General features: G+C 42.4%; 1 protein-coding gene across 6 annotated transcripts in view; it reads left to right on the forward strand.

Moving 5' to 3' along the window:
* Window positions 1-19048, forward strand: part of SLC16A1 (solute carrier family 16 member 1) — a 58317-nt gene extending 39269 nt beyond the window's left edge. For 5 of the 6 annotated variants that reach the window (XM_038562333.1, XM_038562335.1, XM_038562331.1 and 2 more), the window contains 2 exons: window positions 6659-7522; window positions 9656-14701. In XM_038562333.1, coding sequence (XP_038418261.1) covers window positions 6659-7522; window positions 9656-9927 — 1136 coding nt within the window. In that variant the 3' untranslated portion in view covers window positions 9928-14701. Of the gene's footprint in view, window positions 1-6658; window positions 7523-9655; window positions 14702-18870 lie in introns of those variants that run through there. The other variant, XM_038562336.1, reaches the window with a different exon arrangement.
* The last annotated feature ends 3505 nt before the right edge of the window (window positions 19049-22553 follow it).

The raw sequence follows: 22553 nt of genomic DNA on the forward strand, positions 1-22553 counted from the left end.
TTTTTTGATAGCCCAATTAAAAACTGCTGATGCATATAATAGATTATCATTACTTCATAATCCAGAGAACATGACTATTAACATTTTGATGTATATCTTTCCATACTTCTTCCTGTGCACAAACATAAAAAATGATCAGATTATGTTTTGTAACCAGTTTTTCACTTAATGAGATACCATGAACATCTTTCCATGTCATTAAATATTCTGATAAGATTTTTTTAATCTCTGTAATTCCTAGTGAAAGGGAATATAAGGGAAGGGAGAAGAAATGTGTGGGAAATATCAGAAAGGGAGACAGAACATAAAGACTCCTAACTCTGGGAAATGAACTAGGGGTGATGGAAGGGGAGGAGTGCGGGGGGTGGGGGTGAGTGGGTGACGGGCACTGAGGGGGACACTTGACGGGATGAGCACTGGGTGTTATTCTGTATGTTGGTAAATTGAACACCAATAAAAAATTATTTTATTTAAAAAAAAATGACACACACACACAAAAATCTCTGTAATTCCATTGAATAGATAATGTATGATAGGTTTTTTTAGTAAGTTCTATTACAAATGTGGGGCTTGAACTCCCAACCCCAAGATCCAGGGTTCCCATGCTATACTAAATGAGCCAACCAGGTACCCCAATACATACTGTAATTTTATTTGACCAGTCTCATAGTTAATTGTTCAATATTTAGGGTTTTGTTTCTGATTTTTTACATCTTCTTAATGTTAGTATTGCGTTGATGATCCTTTGTGAACATGAATATTTTCTTAGGATAACTTTATAGAAGTGGAACTGCTGTGTTTTTAAAAAATTACACAGGAGCTAAGTTGCTCTCTAGAAAGATCATGCTCACTTACGGTTCCACCATAATGTGAGGGGGGAATACAGCCTTGACCACAATGGAATATTATCTTTTTTAATCATTGCCAGTTTAATAGGTGAATAGTATTTCCTGGTTTTATTTTTTTATTTTATTTTTTAAGATTTTATTTATTCATTCATGAGAGACACACAGAGAGAGCAAGAAAGAGAGAGAGAGAGAGAGAGAGGCAGAGACACAGGCAGAGGGAGAAACAGGCTCCATGCAGGGAGCCCGATGTGGGACTCAATCCCGGGTCTCCAGGATCACGCCTTGGGCTGAAGGCGGTGCTAAACCGTTGAGCCACCAGGGCTGCCCTATTTCCTGGTTTTAATTTAAATCTCTTTGATTATTGGGAAGTAAATGTTTTTAATACATTTGTGGCAATGTATTTGGGTTTTTTTCTTTGTGGTCTCTGCACAATATGCTTTTTTTTTTTTTTATGTTTATTTGAGAGAGAGGGAGAGAGTGAGCATGGGGGGCAGGGGAGAGGCAGAGGGAGAAGCAGATTCCCCACTGATCAGGGAGCCCCACTCAAGGCTCAATCCCAGGACTCTGAGATCACGACTGGAGTGGAAGGCAGATGCTTAACCGACTTGAGCCACAGGCACCCCTGTACAAAATGCTTATTGACTGCTTTTGTGTACTTATTTAAAAATAATGTGTAATAGCTTTACATATTAAATTATCCCTTTGCATAAGACAGTTATTTTTTTCCAAAATTTTTTTTACATTTAATTGTGGTAAAATACATACAAAACTTAACTATTTAAACATCTTTTAAGTGTTTAGTTCAGTGGTATTAAGTATATTCACATTGTTATGGCAACCATTTCCACCATCAATTTTCAAAACTGTTTCATCTTATAGAACTGAAACTCTGTCCCCATTAAACAATAACTTCCCATTCCTTCTCCCCCCAAGTATCTATTCCCAATTAAATTTTTTCTGTTGAATTTTGTTTAAAAGAAAATTTTTTAATTTAGCCTCATTCCACTTTTTCCCTTCATGTACAATTTCAGATATTGAAAACTCAATCCTTTGTGATTTTTGTCTCGTATATCATTATCACAAGGTTATTCTACACTCCCAAGATTATGAATATATTTGCCTACTTTTTTAAAATTGTGTTTTAATTCCAGTGTAGTTAACATAGCATTATATTAGTTTCAGGTATACAACCTAGTGATCTAGGGATGCCTGGGTGGCTCAGTGGTTAAACATCTGCCTTCAGTTCAGGTCATGATCCCGGGATCCTGGGATCGAGTGCTGCATCTGGCTCCTCACAAGGAGCCTGCTTCTCCCTCTGGCTGTGTCTCTGTCTCTCTGTGTCTCTCATGAATAAATAAATAAAATCTTAAAAAAAAACAAAATCTAGTGATCCAGCAATTCCATATATTAATCTGTGCTCATCAAGATAAGTGTATTCTTAATCTCCTTCACTTATTTTGCCCATCCCACCACACCTCTCCCCTTATTCTCTGTAGTTAGAGGCTGGCATTTTTTTAAATTTGTCTTCCCCTCCCCCTCCTTTGTTCATTTGTTTTGTTTCTTAAATTCCACATAAGTGAAATCATATGCTATTTGTATTCTTTGACTGGCTTATTTAACACAGCATTATACTCTCTAGGTCCATCCATGTTGTTGCAAATGGCAGGATTTCATTCTTTTTATGACTGAATAATATTCCATTGTACAAGCGCATCTGGGTGGCTCAGTTAAGTGGTTGAGCATCCAACTATTGGTTTTATTTTTTTTTTAATTTGTTTATTTATTTATGATAGTCACAGAGAGAGAAAGAGAGGGAGGGAAAAGCAGGCTCCATGCACCGGGAGCCCGACGTGGGATTCGATCCCAGGTCTCCAGGATCGCGCCCTGAGCCAAAGGCAGGCGCCAAACCACTGCGCCACCCAGGGATCCCCAACTGTTGGTTTTAGCTTGAGTTGTGATTTCAGGGTGCTGGGAATGAGCCCTGCCTTAGGCTCCGTGTGCATCGGGGAGTCTGCTTGAGATTCTCTTCCTCTCCCTCTGCCCCTCCCCCTGCTCACATGCATTCCTTGAGCATGTGCATGCTCTCTCTAAAGTAAATAAATAATTCTTAACAAAAATAATATTCCATTGTATATGTGTACACCACATCTTCTTTATCCATTCACCAATCAGTGGACACTTGGGTTGCTTCCATAATTTGGCTATTGTAAATAATGCTGCAGTAAACATCAGGATGCATATATCCCTTTGAATTGATAATTTCATCTTCTTTGGGTAAATATCCAGTAGTGGAATTACTGGATCGTGGTAATCCTATTTTTAATTTTTTATTCTTTTTTTTCAGGATTTTATTTATTTTTTCATGACATACACACAGGCAGAGACATAGGCAGAAGGAGAGACATCGTGGGCAGAAGGATCCCACGATGTGGGATCACAACGTGAGCCAAAGGCAGATATTCAACCACTGAGCCACCCAGGCATCCCTCTATTTTTAATTTTTTGAGGAACCTCCATACTGTCTTCCACAGTAGCCACTGTGCATTCCCACCAACAGTGAACAAGGGTTCCTTTTTCTCCATATCCTCACCAACACTTGTTTCTTGAGCTTTGGATTTTAGCCATTTTGACAAGTATGAGGTGATATCTCAGTGTAATTTAATTTGCATTTCCCTGGAGATGAGTGATGTTGAGCATCTTTTCATGTGTCTGTTGGCCATCTGTATGTCTTCTTTAGGGAAATGTCTATTAATGTTTTCTGCCCGTTTTTAAATTGGATTATTTGGTGTGTGTATGTATGTTATATAAGTTCTTTATATATTTTGGCTACTAGCTCTTTATTGGGTATGTCATTTGCAAATGACAAATTGCTTTGTTGATTGTTTCCTTTGCCATGCAGAAGGTTTTTGTTTTGATGTAGTCCCAATAGTTTCTTTTTGCTTTTGTTTCCCTTGCCTCAGGAGACATATCTAGAAAGATGTTACAGCTGATGTCAGAGAAATTACTGCCTGTATTCTCTTCTGGGATTTTTATGGCTTCAGGTCTCACATTTAGGCCCTTAATCTATCCTGAGTTTATGTATGTGTGTAGCATAAGTGATCCAGTGTCATTCTTTTGCATGTAGTTGTCCAGTTTTCCCACCACCATTTCTTAAAGATACTGTCTTCTTCCCTTTCCATATTCTTACCTCCTTTGTCAAAGATTAATTGACCATATAAATGTAGGTTTATTTCTGGGCTTTCTATTCTGTTCCATTGACCTATGTGTCTATTTTTGTACTTGTCTCTTACTGTTTTGATTACTTATGCTTTGTAGTATACTTGAAATCTGGAATTGTGATACCTCCAGCTCTGTTCTTTTTCAAGATTGCTTTGGCTGTTTGGAGATTTGTTGTAGTTCCATACAAATTTTAAGATTATTTGTTCTAGTTCTATGAAAAATGCTATTGATATTTTGATAGGGATTGCATTTAATCTGTAGATAGCTTTGGGTAGTATGGATATTTTAACAATATTTGTTCTTCCATTCCATGAGCATGGAATGTCCTTCCATTTGTTACATTTGCCTACTTTCAAATATGTCCCCCCTTTTTTACATTTAAAACTTCTGAATTGAAGAAAATATTTTACATAAAATGAGAAGAAATGTAAACCTCTATTTGTTTCTCAAATATTTGTAGACAACCATGTGTGTATCAAGCAGTGTTCAAGATGTTGTTGGGAATAGAGCAACAACTATGGCTAAATCATATTCTTTCATGGGAGGGGACAGACAGTACTACTCACAAATGTATGAATAAATAGGAAAAATACCCGGTAGTGACAATGCTATACAAAGCGGCAAAACAAAATGTTCTGACTGGTAAGGACTTGGGTAATTTACAAAGGTAGGTCACTCTGAAGAGATGACCTTAACTAAGAGATTTGAATAGCAACAAGGAACAAGCTTTGTGAAAATTTAGGGGAACCGGGCAACCTGGGTGGCTCAGAGGTTTGGTGCCTGCCTTCGGCCCAGGAGTCCAGGATCAAGTCTAGGAGTCCCAGGATCGAGTCCCACGTTGGGCTTCCTGCATGGAGCCTGCTTCTCCCTCTGTCTGTGTCTCTGCCTCTCTCTGTGTGTCTCTCATGAATTAAAAAAAAAAAAAATCTTAAAAAAAAAATTAGGGGAACCTAAGCCCCAGGTCAACAGCATTCTTATTGGCGTAGGTGAGAATAGAATGATCTGGTATCAGATGAAGAATGGGGGTAAGGGCCAAGGTAAAGGTTATGGATGGGAAGCCATTAGCAGGCTTGAAATAGGGGAGTGATCTGCTCTTGTGTATTGGCTTAAGCCTCTCTAAGTAGCTTAAACATAATTGGTAGGGAGCAGGAACAAGCAGGGGCCAGGGAGAGCATCTAGAAGTTATTTGAGCATTTATTTACTTTTACTATCAATGTTTATTGAATAATTCTTTCTACAGTAATTTAAAATTTCACTTGTACATTGAATGTTTTATATACATACATATATATATAAAATCAGATATGTTCATGACTTTCTGTCCACTTTTACTGATCAGTGTTTATCTCTTTCTGAGTCAGAGTCACACTGTTGTAATGATTGTAGCTTTTGGAAGTCTGTTTAAAATATCTGTTAATGTCTGTCACACTCTTCCTATAACACCAAAAATTTCCTGGTTGACTCCCATGCATTCTCTAAGTATGTTTCAGAGTCATTTTACCTATTCCAAACTGAAATGCACTGACATTTTCATTGGAATCACATTAAATTAATGCACTCATTTGGGGAGTACCGACGTCTTGACAATGCTGTGTTTTATTTTCCAAAAACTGTGTGTGTGTGTTTTCTTTTTTTTTTTTTTTTTTTAATTATTTATTTATGGGAGACACAGAGAGAGGCAGAGACACAGGTAGAGGGAGAAGCAGGCTCCATGTAGGGAGCCTGATATAGGACTCAGTCCCGGGACTCCAGGATCATGCCCTGAGCCAAAGACAGCCGCTAAACTGCTGAGCTACCCAGGGATCCCCTATGTGTTTCCTTTTTTAAATCTTTGACTCTAAATTTAGGAAAGTTACACAATTGTAGTGATTTTTTTTTTTTTTTTTTTTTTTTTTTTTTTACTTTTTTTACTTTTTGGTGCTATTGTAAGAGGAATAATTTTGTATTGTATTTTCTGTTGTAAAACTTTTGTCTCTCATTGGTAACTACTTCATGATGATCTATTGTTACAATGATTCATCAGGTGATTCTGTAGGGCGAGACAAATAGTTATTCACTTTCAAATAATATAAGCAACAATTATAAAAATAACATTTATTGAGTGCTTACTACATGCCAGATACTCTAATAAGTGTTTTACTCACAGTCACACTGTTTGCCCCTTTACATATTAAGAAACACATGTCTGATATTACCAGCCAGTAAGTACTGAAGCTGAGATTTGAAATCACATAGTCTAGTTTTCGATCCCACACTTTATTTTTTTTTTAAGATTTTATTTATTAGAGAGAGAGAGAGAGAGGTAGAACACAGGCAGAGAGAGAAGCAGGCTCCATGCAGGAGGCCTGACGTGGGACTTGATCTAAAGACTCCAGGATCACACCCTGGGCCAAAAGCAGGCACTAAACCACTGAGCCACCCAGGGATTCCCAGATCCCACACTTTAAGCCACTATATAGTATGTCCTGTAGTGGTAAGGATTTTTGTCTCCTTTGCATTATTTTTACCTCTTACTTTATTTTCTTTGTCTGGTTAAGTAGTTTCAAATATGTTTCTGACATTTATGTATTCTTTTCCCCCCACTTCCCCAGGTCTCGGGCTTGCCTTCAACTTGAATCCAGCTCTGACCATGATTGGCAAGTATTTCTACAAGAGGCGACCGCTGGCAAATGGACTGGCCATGGCAGGCAGCCCTGTGTTCCTCTCTACTCTGGCTCCCCTCAATCAGGCTTTCTTTGGTATCTTTGGCTGGAGGGGAAGCTTTTTAATTCTTGGGGGCCTCCTACTAAACTGCTGTGTAGCTGGAGCCCTGATGCGACCAATAGGGCCGCCACCAACCAGTGCAGGGAAAGATAGGTCTAAAGAATCCCTTCAGGAAGCTGAAAAATCTGACGAGAAAAAGGGAGGTGATGCAAATACAGATCTTATTGGAGGAAACCGCAAGGAAGAGAAAGGATCAATCTTCCAAACAATTAATAAATTCCTGGACTTATCTCTGTTCACACACAGAGGCTTTTTGCTATATCTCTCCGGAAATGTGCTCATGTTTTTTGGACTGTTTACTCCTTTGGTCTTTCTTAGTAATTATGGCAAGAGTCAACATTACTCTAGTGAGAAGTCTGCCTTCCTTCTTTCCATTCTGGCTTTTGTTGACATGGTAGCTAGACCTTCTATGGGACTTGTAGCCAACACCAAGTGGATAAGACCTCGAGTTCAGTATTTTTTTGCAGCTTCTATTGTTGCAAATGGAGTGTGTCATCTGCTAGCACCTTTATCCTCCAGCTACATTGGGTTCTGTGTCTATGCGGGCTTCTTTGGATTTGCGTTTGGATGGCTCAGCTCAGTGTTGTTTGAAACACTGATGGACCTCGTTGGACCTCAGAGGTTCTCCAGCGCCGTGGGACTGGTGACCATTGTGGAATGCTGTCCTGTCCTCCTGGGGCCACCACTTTTAGGTATAGTATGCCTTACTACCTCTTTGGTTCTGTTAACATTAAACAGGCATAGAAGATGGAAAAGGTAATAGAAAACAGAGATTAGTGAGCTGCTTGGTGGCAGAGAACATTTCTCATTTCCGTAGCTTCACTGTTGGCACAATGGTTGGCACAGCATAATTGCTCGGATTCTTAACAGAATTGAAAATATATTGAACCATCAACCTGAAAGAGGAGTCAAATGTTCTTACAAATGGCATTCTTTTTTGAAGTATGTTTTCTCTTCAGAAAACTTAATGTGCTTGTTGTAGAAAAACATGTAAAATACAACTCCACCTCTGATAGTAGCTCCCATGTAAGCTCATGGTTTACCAGCAACTGTTCTACTTTGTGTATCCTCATGTCTTACAAGCCTATGAAAGAGGACTGTCACAGTTCCTACTTCATAAGAACTAGAAACTTCGAAAGGTTAAGTAATTTGCCTTATATCACATGTCTAGTAAGGGAGTATATAATTTGGGAACTGTTTCCTAAGATCATTAAATACTTCATCTTTTGAATTAATAGCTCATTAGATAACATTAGTGAAAATATAATTTGGCCTTCCTTTTATTTATTTATTTTTAAGATTTTATTTATTTACTAATGAGAGACACGGAGAGAGAGAGAGAGAGAGACAGAGGCAGAGACACAGGCAGAAGGGAGAAGCTGGCCCCATGCAGGGAGCCCCATGTGGGACTTGATCCCAGGACTCCAGGACCACGCCCCGGGCCAAAGGCAGGTGCCAAACCGCTGAGCCACCCAGGGATCCCCTGGCCCTCCTTTTAGATGTATACTTTTTGGAAGTATGATTTGGCTAGTGAGTGAGCATACATAAAAGAAAAGCCCTACAGCTGTCTTTTGATTCTGCTCTCTTCCTCCCCATATCTAGTGATTGTCCCAAGTCTTGTCAGTTTTCACCTCCTACATCTCTTTCTAATCAGCCCACTTTTCCATCACAACACCACTCTGTCCACAGCTCCTGTCTCCCATCTGGGCTGCCCCAGTAGCCTCCTAGCTGCTCTACCCAAATCCACTCTAGCCAGCCTTCAATCTGTTTTCTTCTCTGCAGGCAAAATTATCTGCAAATACAAACCTGATACCCCAGCTGCTTAGATCTTTCCAGTCGCTTCCCATTGTCCTTAGGGTGGAGATCAGATTCCCTCTAGTGGCCTACAAGGCGCCCCCCAACCCCACCCCAACCTGGCCACCTGTCTCTCCAGCCTCATTTCCTGTCACTCACCTTTTGTTCTCTCTGCTCCAGCAATCCTGCCCTTCCTCCTTCCCCTCTCCCACCCCAGCTTCCCACCACCTGCCTTTGCATTTGCTGTTCTCTGGCCACATCCTTCTCCCACCGCCTCCTCCTGGATAACTCCCATCCCCCTCTAGGTCTCTGCTTCATTTGCACTTTAAGGGAAGCCTCCCTGACCCTGCTGGCTGCTCCCAACCCCCCATTTTCTGCTTTCAAGCCCTCCTTGTCACAGTTTGTGTAGTGATTTGATTAACATTTCTCTTGTCCACTGAACTGTGGATGTTTGCTCCTCTGCTCTCCCTTATCCTCAGGGCCAGCAGCCCAGTGCCTGGTGTGTGTGCAGGCTCAGTAAGTAGTGCTGGATGACCAGCGCCCTGAGTTAGAAAAGCACAAGGAATCGTATTGGAATGGGTTATATTCAGTCTTCTCTTAGGTGGAGAGTAAGGTTGTATGATATTCCTTAACATACCAATTTGATGAGGTGGTAACAAGGGATTTCATGGCCAAAAGCATTTTGGAAACACCAAGTCTGATAGATATTTCTACTAGAGGACCTTGCAAAACCTTTAATATGCCTATGACGTTGTGAATCTTCACTAGAGAAGAATATGACAAGCCATTTCCTAAGTCTGACTTAAGATTTCGTTACTTTTAAGTTGCTAAAAATAACAGGATATGCAAGGCCATCTAAAATCAAATGTCACATCATAAAAGATGTAATTTTTAGCAGTTCCTTTTAGACAAATTCATCATTTGTGGGCTCTTTGTCTATTGGTTTTCATCTTTGAGTGGATCCTTAAGCTTTATTTGGTGAAGATATACTTGTTACTTTTGCCCACATAACTTTGTTTTGGATATCTTAGGTCGTCTGAATGACATCTATGGAGACTACAAATACACCTACTGGGCATGTGGTGTGATCCTAATTATCGCAGGCATCTACCTCTTCATTGGCATGGGCATCAATTATCAACTTGTGGCAAAAGAGCAGAAAGCAGAAAAGCAGCAGAAAAAGGAAAGTAAAGAAGAGGAGACCAGTGTAGATGCTGCTGAGAAGCCAAAAGAATATGCATCAGAATCTGCAGAGCAGAAAGACACAGAAGGAAGTCCCAAAGAGGAGGAGAGTCCAGTCTAAACCTGTGAGGCCTGAGGGTCAGTGCAGCAGCCGTGATCAAGATACCTGTAAATATCTACTGGCCTGTAATCCAGCAGTGGTGCTCATTGCCAATAGTGGACATGTGTGGGAATCATATCAGGTGTTCATTGATGGAATTTTTGTTTCACTCCTTACCAGTAGCCTGAATTAAAAATGCCATACCTGTGGGGAGGGAGTGATTGGCAAAGAATGAGAGAAGGAAGTAGTGTGGGGTTTTTTTGTTTGTTTTTTTAAATCCTAGCTTTTAACGGTGTCCAAAAGATTATAATATGTGCCTTAAGTTTTAGTCTTTAGAACTCTTTAGGGAGCCTTAACTTTTTAAACCATTCTGCTGAATTCATCTATTTTAGGTGTTAGGTTAATAAGGAAAAATAACAACTAACTTGTTTGAGGCAAATCTAAAATTTAAAATTAACCTTCATTGTTATTTGTATTATCGTGTCAGACATCATCACTGGAAGATTTGTGAATAGAAATATTGGTTGGAAGTTGGGATTATAAAATCCTGACTGAAATATTTTCCTCTCATCAGTAGTTGCCTAGCATCGTGCCTGCTAGCTATATATTTAGGAAATTTAAGGCGCAAAACTTTGGAAACATCTTAGCTGTTCTAGACACATTGTACTTGTCAGCACCCCTCTGGAATCTTTTCTTGGGATGCTAATATTATTAGTGCTTGAGAATGTATATCATTAAATTACTATTTTCTCTTTTCAAAGACCTTTTGAGTGGCTATAAACCATTGCCCCCTTTGAAATCACTTAGTATTTTTCACTGTAAAAGTTAATTTTAAAATATGCAAAACCATATATTTGTGCCTCTGTAGTGAATACAACACATCTAGTTAAATGTAGATAAATATTTCAGACAGCAGCGGAATTCAGCTTCAGTTTTACCAAAACCTCAGTTAAACTGTGAGACTTAGATTTTTTGTTGTTGATTTTCCTGGAATTCTCCCCCATTAATTCATAGTGGTTCCATTTATATCTGGGTCTAGCTTAGAGCTGTGTGTGAAATATTCAATCTTTGTGTGTTTTTGTTGTTTTTTTTTTTTTTTTTTTTTTTTAATGTTTGCTAATTAAAGCCAGAGCAATTTGGCGCCAGGCAAACCAACAAAGATAAGATTGGGAGGGAAGTTGCTCCTTTTCTTTTTCTGAGAAGGCCTGGAAAAAAATTAGGTCTTGCTTATAATTATTGGACACATTCTTACTACTCCACACAAACATAAAGATATTGTGACCCTTTTTACTTATTTGAAAAGTAGAGAAGTGGGCTTAGGAGAAGGATAGGGAGATTGGACCAGAATGAAATCTGTAAATATTTTTTAAACTAGTATCTTTTAAAATGCACAAGAAGATAATGATAGACACTCAGTAAATTATATTCAGTGCATTTTAAAATATCATTGTAATTGAAACAGTGAAAGTATAGGTATAAAACCTTTTGTGTAAAAGGCTGGCTTTTCCAAATAAACTTTTTTTTTTCTTTTTTTAAAGAAATGTTTCTCCCTCCAAATGTTTATTCTCTTGAGAAAATATTTGTGTCTTCATTATCAAATTAATTTGGCCCTTGCTAATATTAAATCATTCAGCTTATATACTGTGGGAACTGTGTATATGGCTTATTTTTATTTTTCTTTGTTCCTCCTTGAAGTCCAGGAAGAGGGGGATTTTGAAATCACCTCTCTGAAAGCATCCAAAGCAGTTAACCTTAAGGATACAATGAAAATTCCTTTCTATGCCTGAATGTCATGGCAGATGGAGAAGGAATTTTAGGGGAGAAGCCTGCTGTGACTGTTGGCAGGCTTGGCTCCACTTGGGATTCTGCCGTTTTCCATAGACCAAAGCCCATAACCTTTATGTGCCTCTCTCCCCTTCCACAAAAATGAGGATCGCTGTCCATGAGGTAATATAAGTAAAGGAAATGGGAAAGGGGCATGGGGTGGAGGAGGAGAAGTACAGGATTATTTTTCCTTGTAGGAGAGGAAAACTTTTCCCTTCTTTCTCAGTTCTTTGGATGGCCTAATAATTAAACTGACATAAGACAGGTAAGATAGGAGAAAATTTTCATTTCATACATACAGGAACTTCACAGAGACACGAGAAGGCCAAAAACCGGCAACTGAGGTTTACAAGCCATCTGAAGCTAAGGAGAGGAGGGGGGCAGGGGTCTGCGGCTTCACAAGGAATAAAGACAATTTACAGGAAGATGGGAAGAGCAAATATTTGGTGAACCATGCCAGGCAGAGAAGTCTTCTGTAAAAAAAAATTTTTTTAATTATCCTTTGTAATACCTCTCTTCCTGGTACGGGCTCCCTACCTAAATTCTTCTAGGCAGTTAGTTACAGGGGAGGTAAAAAGCTCTTCTTCAGTCTGTTAGGCATTTGACTGCCTTTAGCTCAAATAACCCACATGTCCAAGTGGCACATTTTGAGGCAGCCCTGTCCTGAACCCCATCACCCCCATCCCCATTGTTGAGCTATGTCCATACCTAAGACCCTGCTTAATCTTTATTCAATAGTTGAATAAAGTGAAGGGTTAAAAACTGATTCAAAGCTGGAATTAAGCCTTCTATTGACCGCAGTCCAACCCTGACTTTTTCCCCTGAAGAGGCAGGATTAAAGTATTATTCAGGATCAGTTTTGGTAACAGCCAACACTAAAACCCAATATAGGCCCACTGTGTGCCATCTATTTCTTGTTAACAAGGAATTGTTGGTTATGTTCAACAATGGAAAGGTGGGTGGACCTTCTGATCCAATCTATTGTCCTTTACTCCAATCTATTGTCCTTTACTCCACACGAGGACTAAATTCTCTTCCAATTCACACAGTGTCAGTGACTGCTTTGGAAACACAGATGTATGCAAAGAGCACCCGCCAGCTTTGTTTTCTCTCTGTCCCACATCTTCCATAAGTCACAGGGCCTAAAAAAAGGGCTTGGCATACTTCAAGAGTATACTCTGAAACAGGCTCCCAAGCCAAAGCTGGAAAACTACTTAAACTGATAGGCTGGACAACTACAGATGATCATAGTGACAAGACTGTATTATTTTGCTGTAGTGCAGTCTGCTGATGATTTACCTTAACTAGTTATAAATTCTACAAAATATTCAGGAAAGCATGGTGGTAAAAACAAATTATGGAAAATTCAGAGGTGTTTTTATCCCTATTTAATCACATTGGTAACTAATCTGAATTCTTGGGTTGTCTGAATTTAGTTTATGTTTGTACCATAGATACATATGTCAATATTAATCCTGTATTTTAAAAAGGAAAAAAGTTTGTTAAAAGCCATTTAATATTTTTGTATGAACCAGTGTTTTACTGTATTGAATTTTAGATTGATAAAATGGGTATTGATTTGTATGAAAAACCTAAATGTCTGGGTTTTACCCAGCAAATGGTTCACAAACCTAATAATCAGGTCCCCCCACCCCCATTTTGCTCGGAAAGATGAGGAAAAGTGAACCATAAATTTCCACCTTTGCAACATGGCTTGTCTTAATAATAATCAGGTCAGGCATTTGCCTAGAAGAGATGAAGAAAGAGGTTAATGACAGACTTGTGTCGATATGAAAATTCTTTCAGTTCTTGACAGGAAGGGACAGCCCAAGCTTGCTTGGCTTGCCCAGATGTAAGCAATTAAGCCAAGTTGCTTCAGAGTTTAGAAGCATTTAGGGGGTTTCAAGTATGTACTTGAAACACATTTCTGAAATGTGTTCTAGCTTTAGCATTTTAGATTCAGTGACCCCTTTTTCCCCCCATTCAGTCAGGGCCGTAGTGACAGAACCATTCAAATGACAGTGATTGGAAAAGGTACCATGTCTGTGTGTGGATTATCTTTTTCTTGAGCTGAACAGCACCGATTTACTTCATTTTGCTGACTTTTACCCTGACTTGCCTGGGGGAGACTGGGATAGCTAGCAGTGGAATCCCAGCCAGCTGGTTGCTTAACCGTATAGGCCACCTGGGTTCAAACAGGCTGTGTGACCTCAAACAAGTTACTTAGTCTTCATAAGCATCAGGTTTTTTCTTTTGTAAGGTGTTAATAATTAGTACCAACCCACCCCCAGGGTTATCAGGAAGTTTAGTTGATATGTGACAGCTTGTTAAATAAGAGCTTCATAAGTGTAAATACCGGACTATAAAAAAAGTCAAAATTAATACATGGGGGTAAAAATGAGCTCTTCGAATTCTCCAGAGGGATCATTACTTAGGATAGTTTGGAAATGACTTTTAAAGATAATAGTAGCTAAATTTGGGGCACCAGGCTGGTTCAGTCAATAGAGCATGGAATGCTTGCTCTCAGGGTTGTGAGTTGGAAGCCCCACATTGGGTGTAGAGCCGACTTTAAAAATAAAGAATATTAGCGAAATTATCAAATTCTTTTGATCAGATCCTCCTTTTACTCTTACAAATATAATGGTCTTTGGTAAATTGAGTGGATGAAATGAACAGTTTATGAGGATGGTACATACGTGTCCAGCTCTTTGAGCAAGAGAGATGTGAATCCCAAAACCCTTGCTCCTGCTGCTCTAACAGTGCACTATCTCCAAGGAAGAGAGGACCAACTAGGTGCAGAAAAACATTTCCTCTCAAAGAAATATAACTAGCAGCCAATCATGATTAAAGTTGTCTCTAGCAATGTGCTTAAATGCAAATTGAAAACCTCATGATGTTTTTTCAATACTACGTTGATAATATGATTTAAATTATAAGTTATCAGTTGGTGGCTGAATAAATTGGTATTTAACATACTGAGCAATTACATGATGCTTGTCAAGTGCCATGAGTTCACATCTAAGAATTCCAGATTTGAATTTATATAAGAAAAATGTCTGTCTTTGAAATTGTCAGTTTCTTTGAAAAACCCTAAAGTGTGTATCAGTAACTATTTAAATGGATGGTTATGATGTCCTTATGGCATAAACATGGCACAATGTTAAAAAAGCAGAACACAAACTACCATGATACATGTCTCTCTATGTTATATATACATGTATATAATGCATATATGCACCTGCACAGCAGGGGAAAGAACATACACAAATAGGCTAATCATTTTGTGGCTAGTAAAATTAGAAGTGACTTTTTCTATATTCTTTACATATTCTAAGTTTCTTAATGTGATGGTAACTTTTACACTAAAAGAAAACATTTAATGTAGCACATAATACTGGTTTGCAGAGGGAAAAAAATAGTACAGTTGTTCTAGAAGGGTTCTGGCAAGAAACACAACTCCTCAGAAAATTATGCTAATGATTATTATAAGCAGGTTATTTTTTTCCTGCTTCAAGAGTTGCACCTGGTGAAAGGGTGGTGCATGAGACATGGACTCAAGAGCACAGTAGTCTCAAGTCATTCTCCTGGTGCTGGACCAGAGCTGTGGAACAGAGTCCGTGGGCCACCTGTGCGGCCTGCAGGGCTACCTTCCTGGAGACCGAGCTCTTGGGGAGAGCATTTCTATGGTTCCCACTCTGATCATCATTTAGCTGCAAGTGGATGTTTAACTCAGAAAGCCAGAGCATTCAGCTCACAGTGTTGCAGTCTTAAACATTATCTTACTGGAATCAGCATCAGAAAAAAAAGCACTGCACTGATGTCACAAAAAGGAATAGAATTTGCTTGCCACATAGCTGGCATTTATTTACCAGCGAATATTTACTGGACATTTACTATGTCCCAGGTATTGTTCTAGGCTTTGAGAATCCAACCATGAACAAAGCATGAAAGGTCTTCACATGCATCTTACATTCTAGTAGCAGAAGAGACAGTGAGCTCTGTTATAAGGAAAACAGTATTTTGGGTTTGTTTGTTTTTTCAGCATCTAGGTGCTTATGTGCTGAATAGAGGAGGTAACTGAACAAAATTTTGTTCCTGGCACCCACAGCTTCTAGTCTAGCAGGTAGGACTGTGTAGTGAGTGTTGTGGTAGGGCAGCACCTGGAGAATTCTTTAACCCAATCTCCAGAGGGCCCTGAAAAGGAAAATATATTCCTGAGCAAGTTAACTTCTCTGAGACTCTTTAGTAAAATAAACATAAAATTAAAAAAACAAACATAAAATTGTGAGGATTAAGTGTGAAAGTACCATGCATTCTGCTGAGTGTATAGTTGCATTACACTGAGCTCATAGTGTTAAAAATTAAATACCGGGGTTCCTGGGTGGCTCAGTCAGTTGAGTGTCTGACTCTTAATTTTGGTTCAGGTCGTGATCTCAGAGTCATGAGATCGAGCGTGTTGTGCTCAGCAAGGAGTGTGCTAAGGATTCTCTGTCTCCCTCCTCTGCTCTCTCTCAACCAAATAAATAAATCTTAAAAACAAACAAACAAACAAAAACAAATAGCAAGTGTCCATGAAGTCATAACCACAACAACAAGGAATAAAGAACAGCCGGTAACATTGGTATAGCCAGTCAGAGTTTTCAAAGGCCTTTCAAGTACATTCTGTCATCTGAATCCTGGGGAGGTGGGTGCAATGAGAAATACTGCCCTTTAGTTAGGTCTTCATCTGAAGAGGGCATCTCCCCTGCTCGGTGCAAAACAAGACTGCAGACAGCTCCATGGCTAGAGCTGATGGTACTGGATGGAAGTTTGGAGATCTACAAGAATGGAAGAAGCCAAATCCTGGGTAATCTTGGAACAGTGACCAATCACTCAGGCCCTACACCAAAACAAGTAAAATGGCCCTGTCCTGTCCCAAGTGAATTCACAATCTAATTTAACAATCCTTTTCCCTGGCTTTGGAATTCATAATGTGATTTCTTCACTTGTGGATTTCCTTTCTTAATATGCTTTACTAATTCCAGAATTAAAAGTCTGCATTTCCTGAGCTTACTCTGGCCAGGTTCCAAGAGGAAGTGGCCAGCAGCCATTAAGCCAGGAGGGGAACTGGGCTGGGATTAGAAATCACCTGGTGTGCTAACAATCTGTACATCGATAAGTATCGAGAAGGTTTCTAGTGGTTCTTGTCATTGTGATTTGTCTTTTTCCTTTCTCACTGCTTTTTTCCCCACTTTGAGACCCAAAAGAGAAGGGCATGGATACTTTTCTGTCCCGTCTTATTTGTATATGCTAATCAAAAGGAGAGCTTTACTTTTGATTAACAACCTTTCTCCTTTTAAATTCCAAGCACTATCTTGCTTCTCAAATGCTGAGAAAGCAAGAACCAACCTGCAGTAGGGGATCAAATGATTTGGATACCGGGGAGCTTTCCTAAACTTGCTCCCCACCCCGTCCCTCCTAGTCCTACCCCCACATGCCTCACCAGCTGCCCAAGTGTGTAGACTGAACTGCTTTCCTGTTTCTTTCGTCCCCTCCTTTTGTTCCCTGCCATAGGGTTGGCTTTTAACAGCCTCCCTACCCTGTTCTCACCACCTCCAATCCAACATTGACACCGCTGCCAAAATGATTTTTCTAAAAAGACCGTCACCCAGCTGCTTTTATAACTTCAAATAAAAGCAATAAAGATAAAAATAATAAAACTCATCTAATCATGTCACTCCTCTGCTTAAAATTCTATGGTTTAAGGATAAAGTCCAATCTCAACTTGACCCCAGCAGCCCTTGTCAATCAGAGATCCGCACCTGCGTACTGCACCAGTCTTATCTCCTGCCAGGCCTCAGCCGCACCCTGCTCCCCAGCCCTGCTGAATTTCTTAGTAATGCTGGCCCTCCCTTAGTTTCATACCATCCTGTCTTCCCGCAAGCTGACTTGTGCCTGGTGGTGACCCCTCCCTCCTCTCTGGCACCATCTCCTAGTCATCCTTGGAAACTCAGTTCACCTCTCCTCTTATGGGAGGCCTTACTGATTCCTCAGTTTGTTTTTTACTGTCCTTATGTCTACAGCAGAGTATGAATCTGTCAAATCCTAGGTCCTGGGTACAAATTACAAGTAGGCTACCTACTGAGTCCTTCAGCAAGTTACTTCACCTCTAGCCTACAATGTACACATCCATAAAATGGGACTGATAGAACTTACCTTATAGGGCTGCCATGAGGATTACATATGGCAATGCCTCTAAGACCCTTAGCATAGTACCTGACAGGATAAAACGCTCAGGAGGAATTACCACTACCTCTGTCCTAGACAGTTGTTCTTACTGCCAAAGAATAATTTTCAAAATGGTAAAATCATAGGGGCACCCGGGTGGCTCAGCCATAAGCATCTGACTCTAGATCTCGGCTCAGGTCATGATCTCAGAGTCATGAGCCTGAGCCCCAGGTCAGGTTCCACACTCAGCAGGGTGTCCACTTGAGATTCTCTCCTCCCTCTGTGCCTCCCCATATCTATCTCTCTCAAGTAAATTTTTTTTTTAATGGTAAAATCAGAGGTGCCTGGGTGGCTCAGTTGGTTAAAACATCCCACTCTTGGTTTTGGCTCAGGTCATGATCTCAGGGTCATGAAATCTCTCTCCCCTCAAATAAATCTTAAAAAATGGTAAAATTAGAACTCTCATACAGATATAAAATGCACATGTTTATATAACTCAATAATTAAGGAAGGAACCAGTAAGATTTTATAACTGTTTCAATTGAGAATTGGATTTATGGAGACTTCTTAGAGAAGAAATGGACAAAATGCATTCGCACTGTGATGAACAGGAGTGATTTGCATTGTACATCAGACAGGGAGCACCTGCATCACCGTCAGCCCTCTACAGATGAGCTTCCATCTAGAAGATGGAAGACAACAGAAGACAGAGGCAGAGATCCCTACAGAACCCACTACCCCAGAACCCCAGAAGACCCATGGCCTTCCACTGACAGAACACCCAGGAATCCTTTGCCCATTCGTAAAGCCTCACAATTTTTCCTAGCACAATAGTGCATGACACTCATCAGTTTGCTTTTCCAAATCCTACCAGCTGCTTGAGATGAGAGGGAACAACATGCATGCAAACTCATTGATCCCTTTTAATTTTAGGGGCTGGAGAAGCTTCGGCAGGAGGTGACATTTGAACTGGGTAGAGGCAGAGAAGGCTACATTTTTCCCGGAGAAGAGCATCCAGAGAACTGTGCGGGGCCAATGTAGCAGCGACTGGCAAGCAGGTATTAAACAAAGACCATGTACCAGCCCGTGGGCTCGGCTAGGGAGACAGAGGAATGGGGCCTGGTCTCTGCTTTCTTTTTTTTTTTTTTTTTAATTTATTTATGATAGTCACAGAGAGAGAAAGAGAGAGAGGCAGAGACACAGGCAGAGGGAGAAGCAGGCTCCATGCACCGGGAGCCCGATGTGGGATTCGATCCCGGGTCTCCAGGATCGCGCCCTGGGCCAAAGGCAGGCGCCAAACCACTGCGCCACCCAGGGATCCCTGGTCTCTGCTTTCAAGAAGCACTCAGTCGTTGCGGGAAATAAAAGGAAATCACAGCTTACAACACAGTGTGGAGAGGGCCCTAAAGTCCAGAATCAGAAACTCAAGTGAATTGCTGGCAATGTTTCCCTGGCTCAGGTTTGATGAAAGACCAAAGACAGGAGATCCCTGTGAGGCTCGGGTGGCCTCAGAGAAATCAATAAAAGGGTAACTGTTCTACACCCATGGTCGGACCACCTCTTCTTCCTACCTTGTGGCTAGACTTTTGTCGCCAGATGGGTGGCATCGGAGAATTAGTGTCCGAGTTCCCTCAAATCTCTGGGAATAGAAGTCCTTATTATGGGCAGGGGCAACCCTGAAGCATTACCAAAGTCTTACTTACTTCAAGTCATTGCTGGGGCGCCTGGGTGACTCAGTCACTTGAGCATCTGACTCTTGGTTTCAGCTCAGGTCATCATCTCAGGGTCATGGGATTCAGCCCCACACTGGGCTCCCTGCTCAGTGTGGAGTCTGCTGGAGATTCTCTCCCTCTGCACCCCCTCCGCCCCACTGCTCATACATTCTCTCCCTCTGTCTCTCAAATAAATAAATAAAATCTTGTTTTTTTGTTGTTGTTTTGTTTTGTTTTAAAAGGCATTGCAAAGAAAGTGGTAACAGCTGAAAGGCAGGATGCTGAAAGGGGTATAATCAACAAGGAAACTCAGGAAAATGTGTACTCCCCTGGAATGTAAGCTCAGGGAGTATCTGAATATACTTATTATCTGATAGGACTCATTTGTTGAATATATAAAATGAAAGGGTAAATGAACAGGGACTCCTGAGAAGGGTCTGTTCAGGGAGAGGGGACTGGCAGGCTGGCTGCCCGGCTCAGAGCCCTCACACGCAGTCAAAGACTGGCTTCATTTAAATACTTGAAGTGCCAACCAACTCCTTTGATTTACTTTTCTACTCACTAGGCAAGGCTTCGTCTGCCTCTATGTTTTTAGCTGCCTAACAGGAGATGACATACATGGCAGGATGGCGGGAACATTCCCCGTGAGGACCTGCTGTACTCTTCCTGTAAGTTCTGGTATACACCTGAGCCTCCGACGTCCATCAAGCCCCCAGACCCACTGAGCCCTGGGACACCAACAAGACCAAACCACAGGAAGTTCACCCGGCGCCACCCCCCAAGTTAGCCTCCTGCCCCACCGGCCTGGTGACGCCTGCTCCAGACCATCCACCTCTTTTGATTTTGCACCAATCACTGAAGTGCTTCTCCAGACCCTGCTGAGCCGCTCCCAGCACGGGAGGTGACCACCATGGTCTGTCCTAGCAGTTTGGCTCTCTTAGCTGCCTACCTGCCCCACACATCCCATCCAGGGCAGCCGCGGCCTCCGGGATGCTTCCCAGGACCCTGCCTCCTTTGTGCTGCCCTCACGGGGGGCAGGCCCCTCGGGCACCTGCTCAAGACCTGCCACGGCATCGATGCAACCTGTTCCCATGCCTGGCGCCCCTCAACACAGCTGCACCCGGGCAGGGTGGTGTAGTGGCTCTGGGCCCACAGCCCGGCTCTGCCACTCACAGGCCAGGCAGCTCCGGGAAGGTCGCATCACTGCTCTGTGCCTCGGTTCCCTCATCTGTAACATAAGGGCAATGGTGGTTGTGTCAGCCAGAGCTCTGTGCAGGAACTCAGGACGCTCGAGGTATTTCGAGCAGAAAGTGATCAATACAAGGGCTTGGGTGCTTGTGGGCTGGTGGGGGTGGGGGGGGGTGCGGTGGCTGAGGCTTGAGAGGAGCTGCTCCCCTGCCCGGGCAGCAAAGGCAGGCGGGCATGTGGGGCCGCTCCTGGCATCGAGATCAAGACACCGCGGCACAGCCGTGACAGGGAGCAGCAGGGCCTCGCTGCGGCCTCAGGGGTGGGACTGCACCCGGGACACGGAGGCAAGAAGAAACTCACATCGGCGGGACCCTGCCTGCCAGAAGGAACAGCCGGCTTACAGAAAGGTGGCCCCGGCTCCCTCCCACCTTCCAGGTCCACAAGAGGGTCTCAAACTGGTCCTGGAGGCCCCGACCACCCAGGGAGGAGGCAGGGAAGCTGCCTTTGGCTCTCTGCCTGCAGAGAACAGGAAGGAGGGGGGCAGGTCCTGGGTACTTGGCAGCCAGGGACAGTAACCGCCTGAGTACCCTGAGGGCGCCCACCATGCAGGCACCCAGCGTGTGCTGGACAGAGGCGGCTCTGCAGAGGCTCCCCCGCGGTGACAGCTACCAGCCCCGGCCAGGCCCCAGGAGATGTAACGGCCAACAAGACAAGAGTCTGAAGAGGTGATGACCCTCCTGGGCAGCAGAGGCTGGAATCATCCCGGAAAGGGGTCCGTGTGACCGCGTGTCCTAGAGGCCTGGGGAGAACGAGGAGCAGAGAGCAGGGGGCGCCCCTGGCCAGCCTGGGAGGGGAAGCAGAATAATAAGAGCCAGCTTTCCAGTAGGAGGAGAGTCCAATACAGGCTGGCAAGGAGATCCACAGATCAACCCAATTAAGCATGAAGAAACAAGGTCAGGGTGTGTGACAGACAACGTAAGTTCCATTTCAAGGGAACGCAACCACATCCAAACCCCTGCAAGATGCTTGGCACTTTCCACAAGTGGACAGTTCACGTTCAGTACCCCCAGTACACAGAGTGACAACTGAGGACAGGACAAGAAATGAAGCTGAAGAGGAAAGCAGGGGCGTGGGGGATCTCAAGGGGGCTTCCACAGCATCTTGGAGAATTTGAGCTTTCTCCTGTGGGCAACGGGGAACCATAGTAGGTAGTTAAGCAGGGAGAAGGGGCACCACTGTGGTTTCAGAAATAGCACTTTGCAGGGCCCCTGGGTGGCTCAGTGGTTGGGCGTCTGCCTTCGGCTCAGGGCGTGATCCTGGGGTCCTGGGATAGAGTCCCACATCGGGCTCCCTGCAGGGAGCCTGCTTCTCCCTCTGCCTGTGTCTGCCTCTCTCTGTGTCTCATGGATAAAAAAATTAAATTAAAAAAAATAAGATATATCACTTTGCTGCAGTTTGTGGAATAGGCTGGGGAGGGCAGGGCTGCAGGTGAGGATTTCAGTGCTGACACTGCAGCGGTCCGGTCTAGAAAGAGCCTGCTAGGAAGAGGACAAGGGAAAAGATGGAGGAGCCCTTTGGGAGCTCAGGAGGAGGCAGAGCACACAGGAGGGGGTGGGAGGGCGCAGAGAGAGAGCTGGGGTGGCTGCCGGGTATGTACCTCTGCACTCAGTTCATAAAAGCCTCTTCCCTCCGTGACCCTTCAGTTCCACTGACGTG

The sequence above is a fragment of the Canis lupus genome, chromosome 17 (assembly GCF_011100685.1).
Source record: "Canis lupus familiaris isolate Mischka breed German Shepherd chromosome 17, alternate assembly UU_Cfam_GSD_1.0, whole genome shotgun sequence".
NCBI classification, from domain to species: Eukaryota; Metazoa; Chordata; class Mammalia; order Carnivora; family Canidae; genus Canis; species Canis lupus.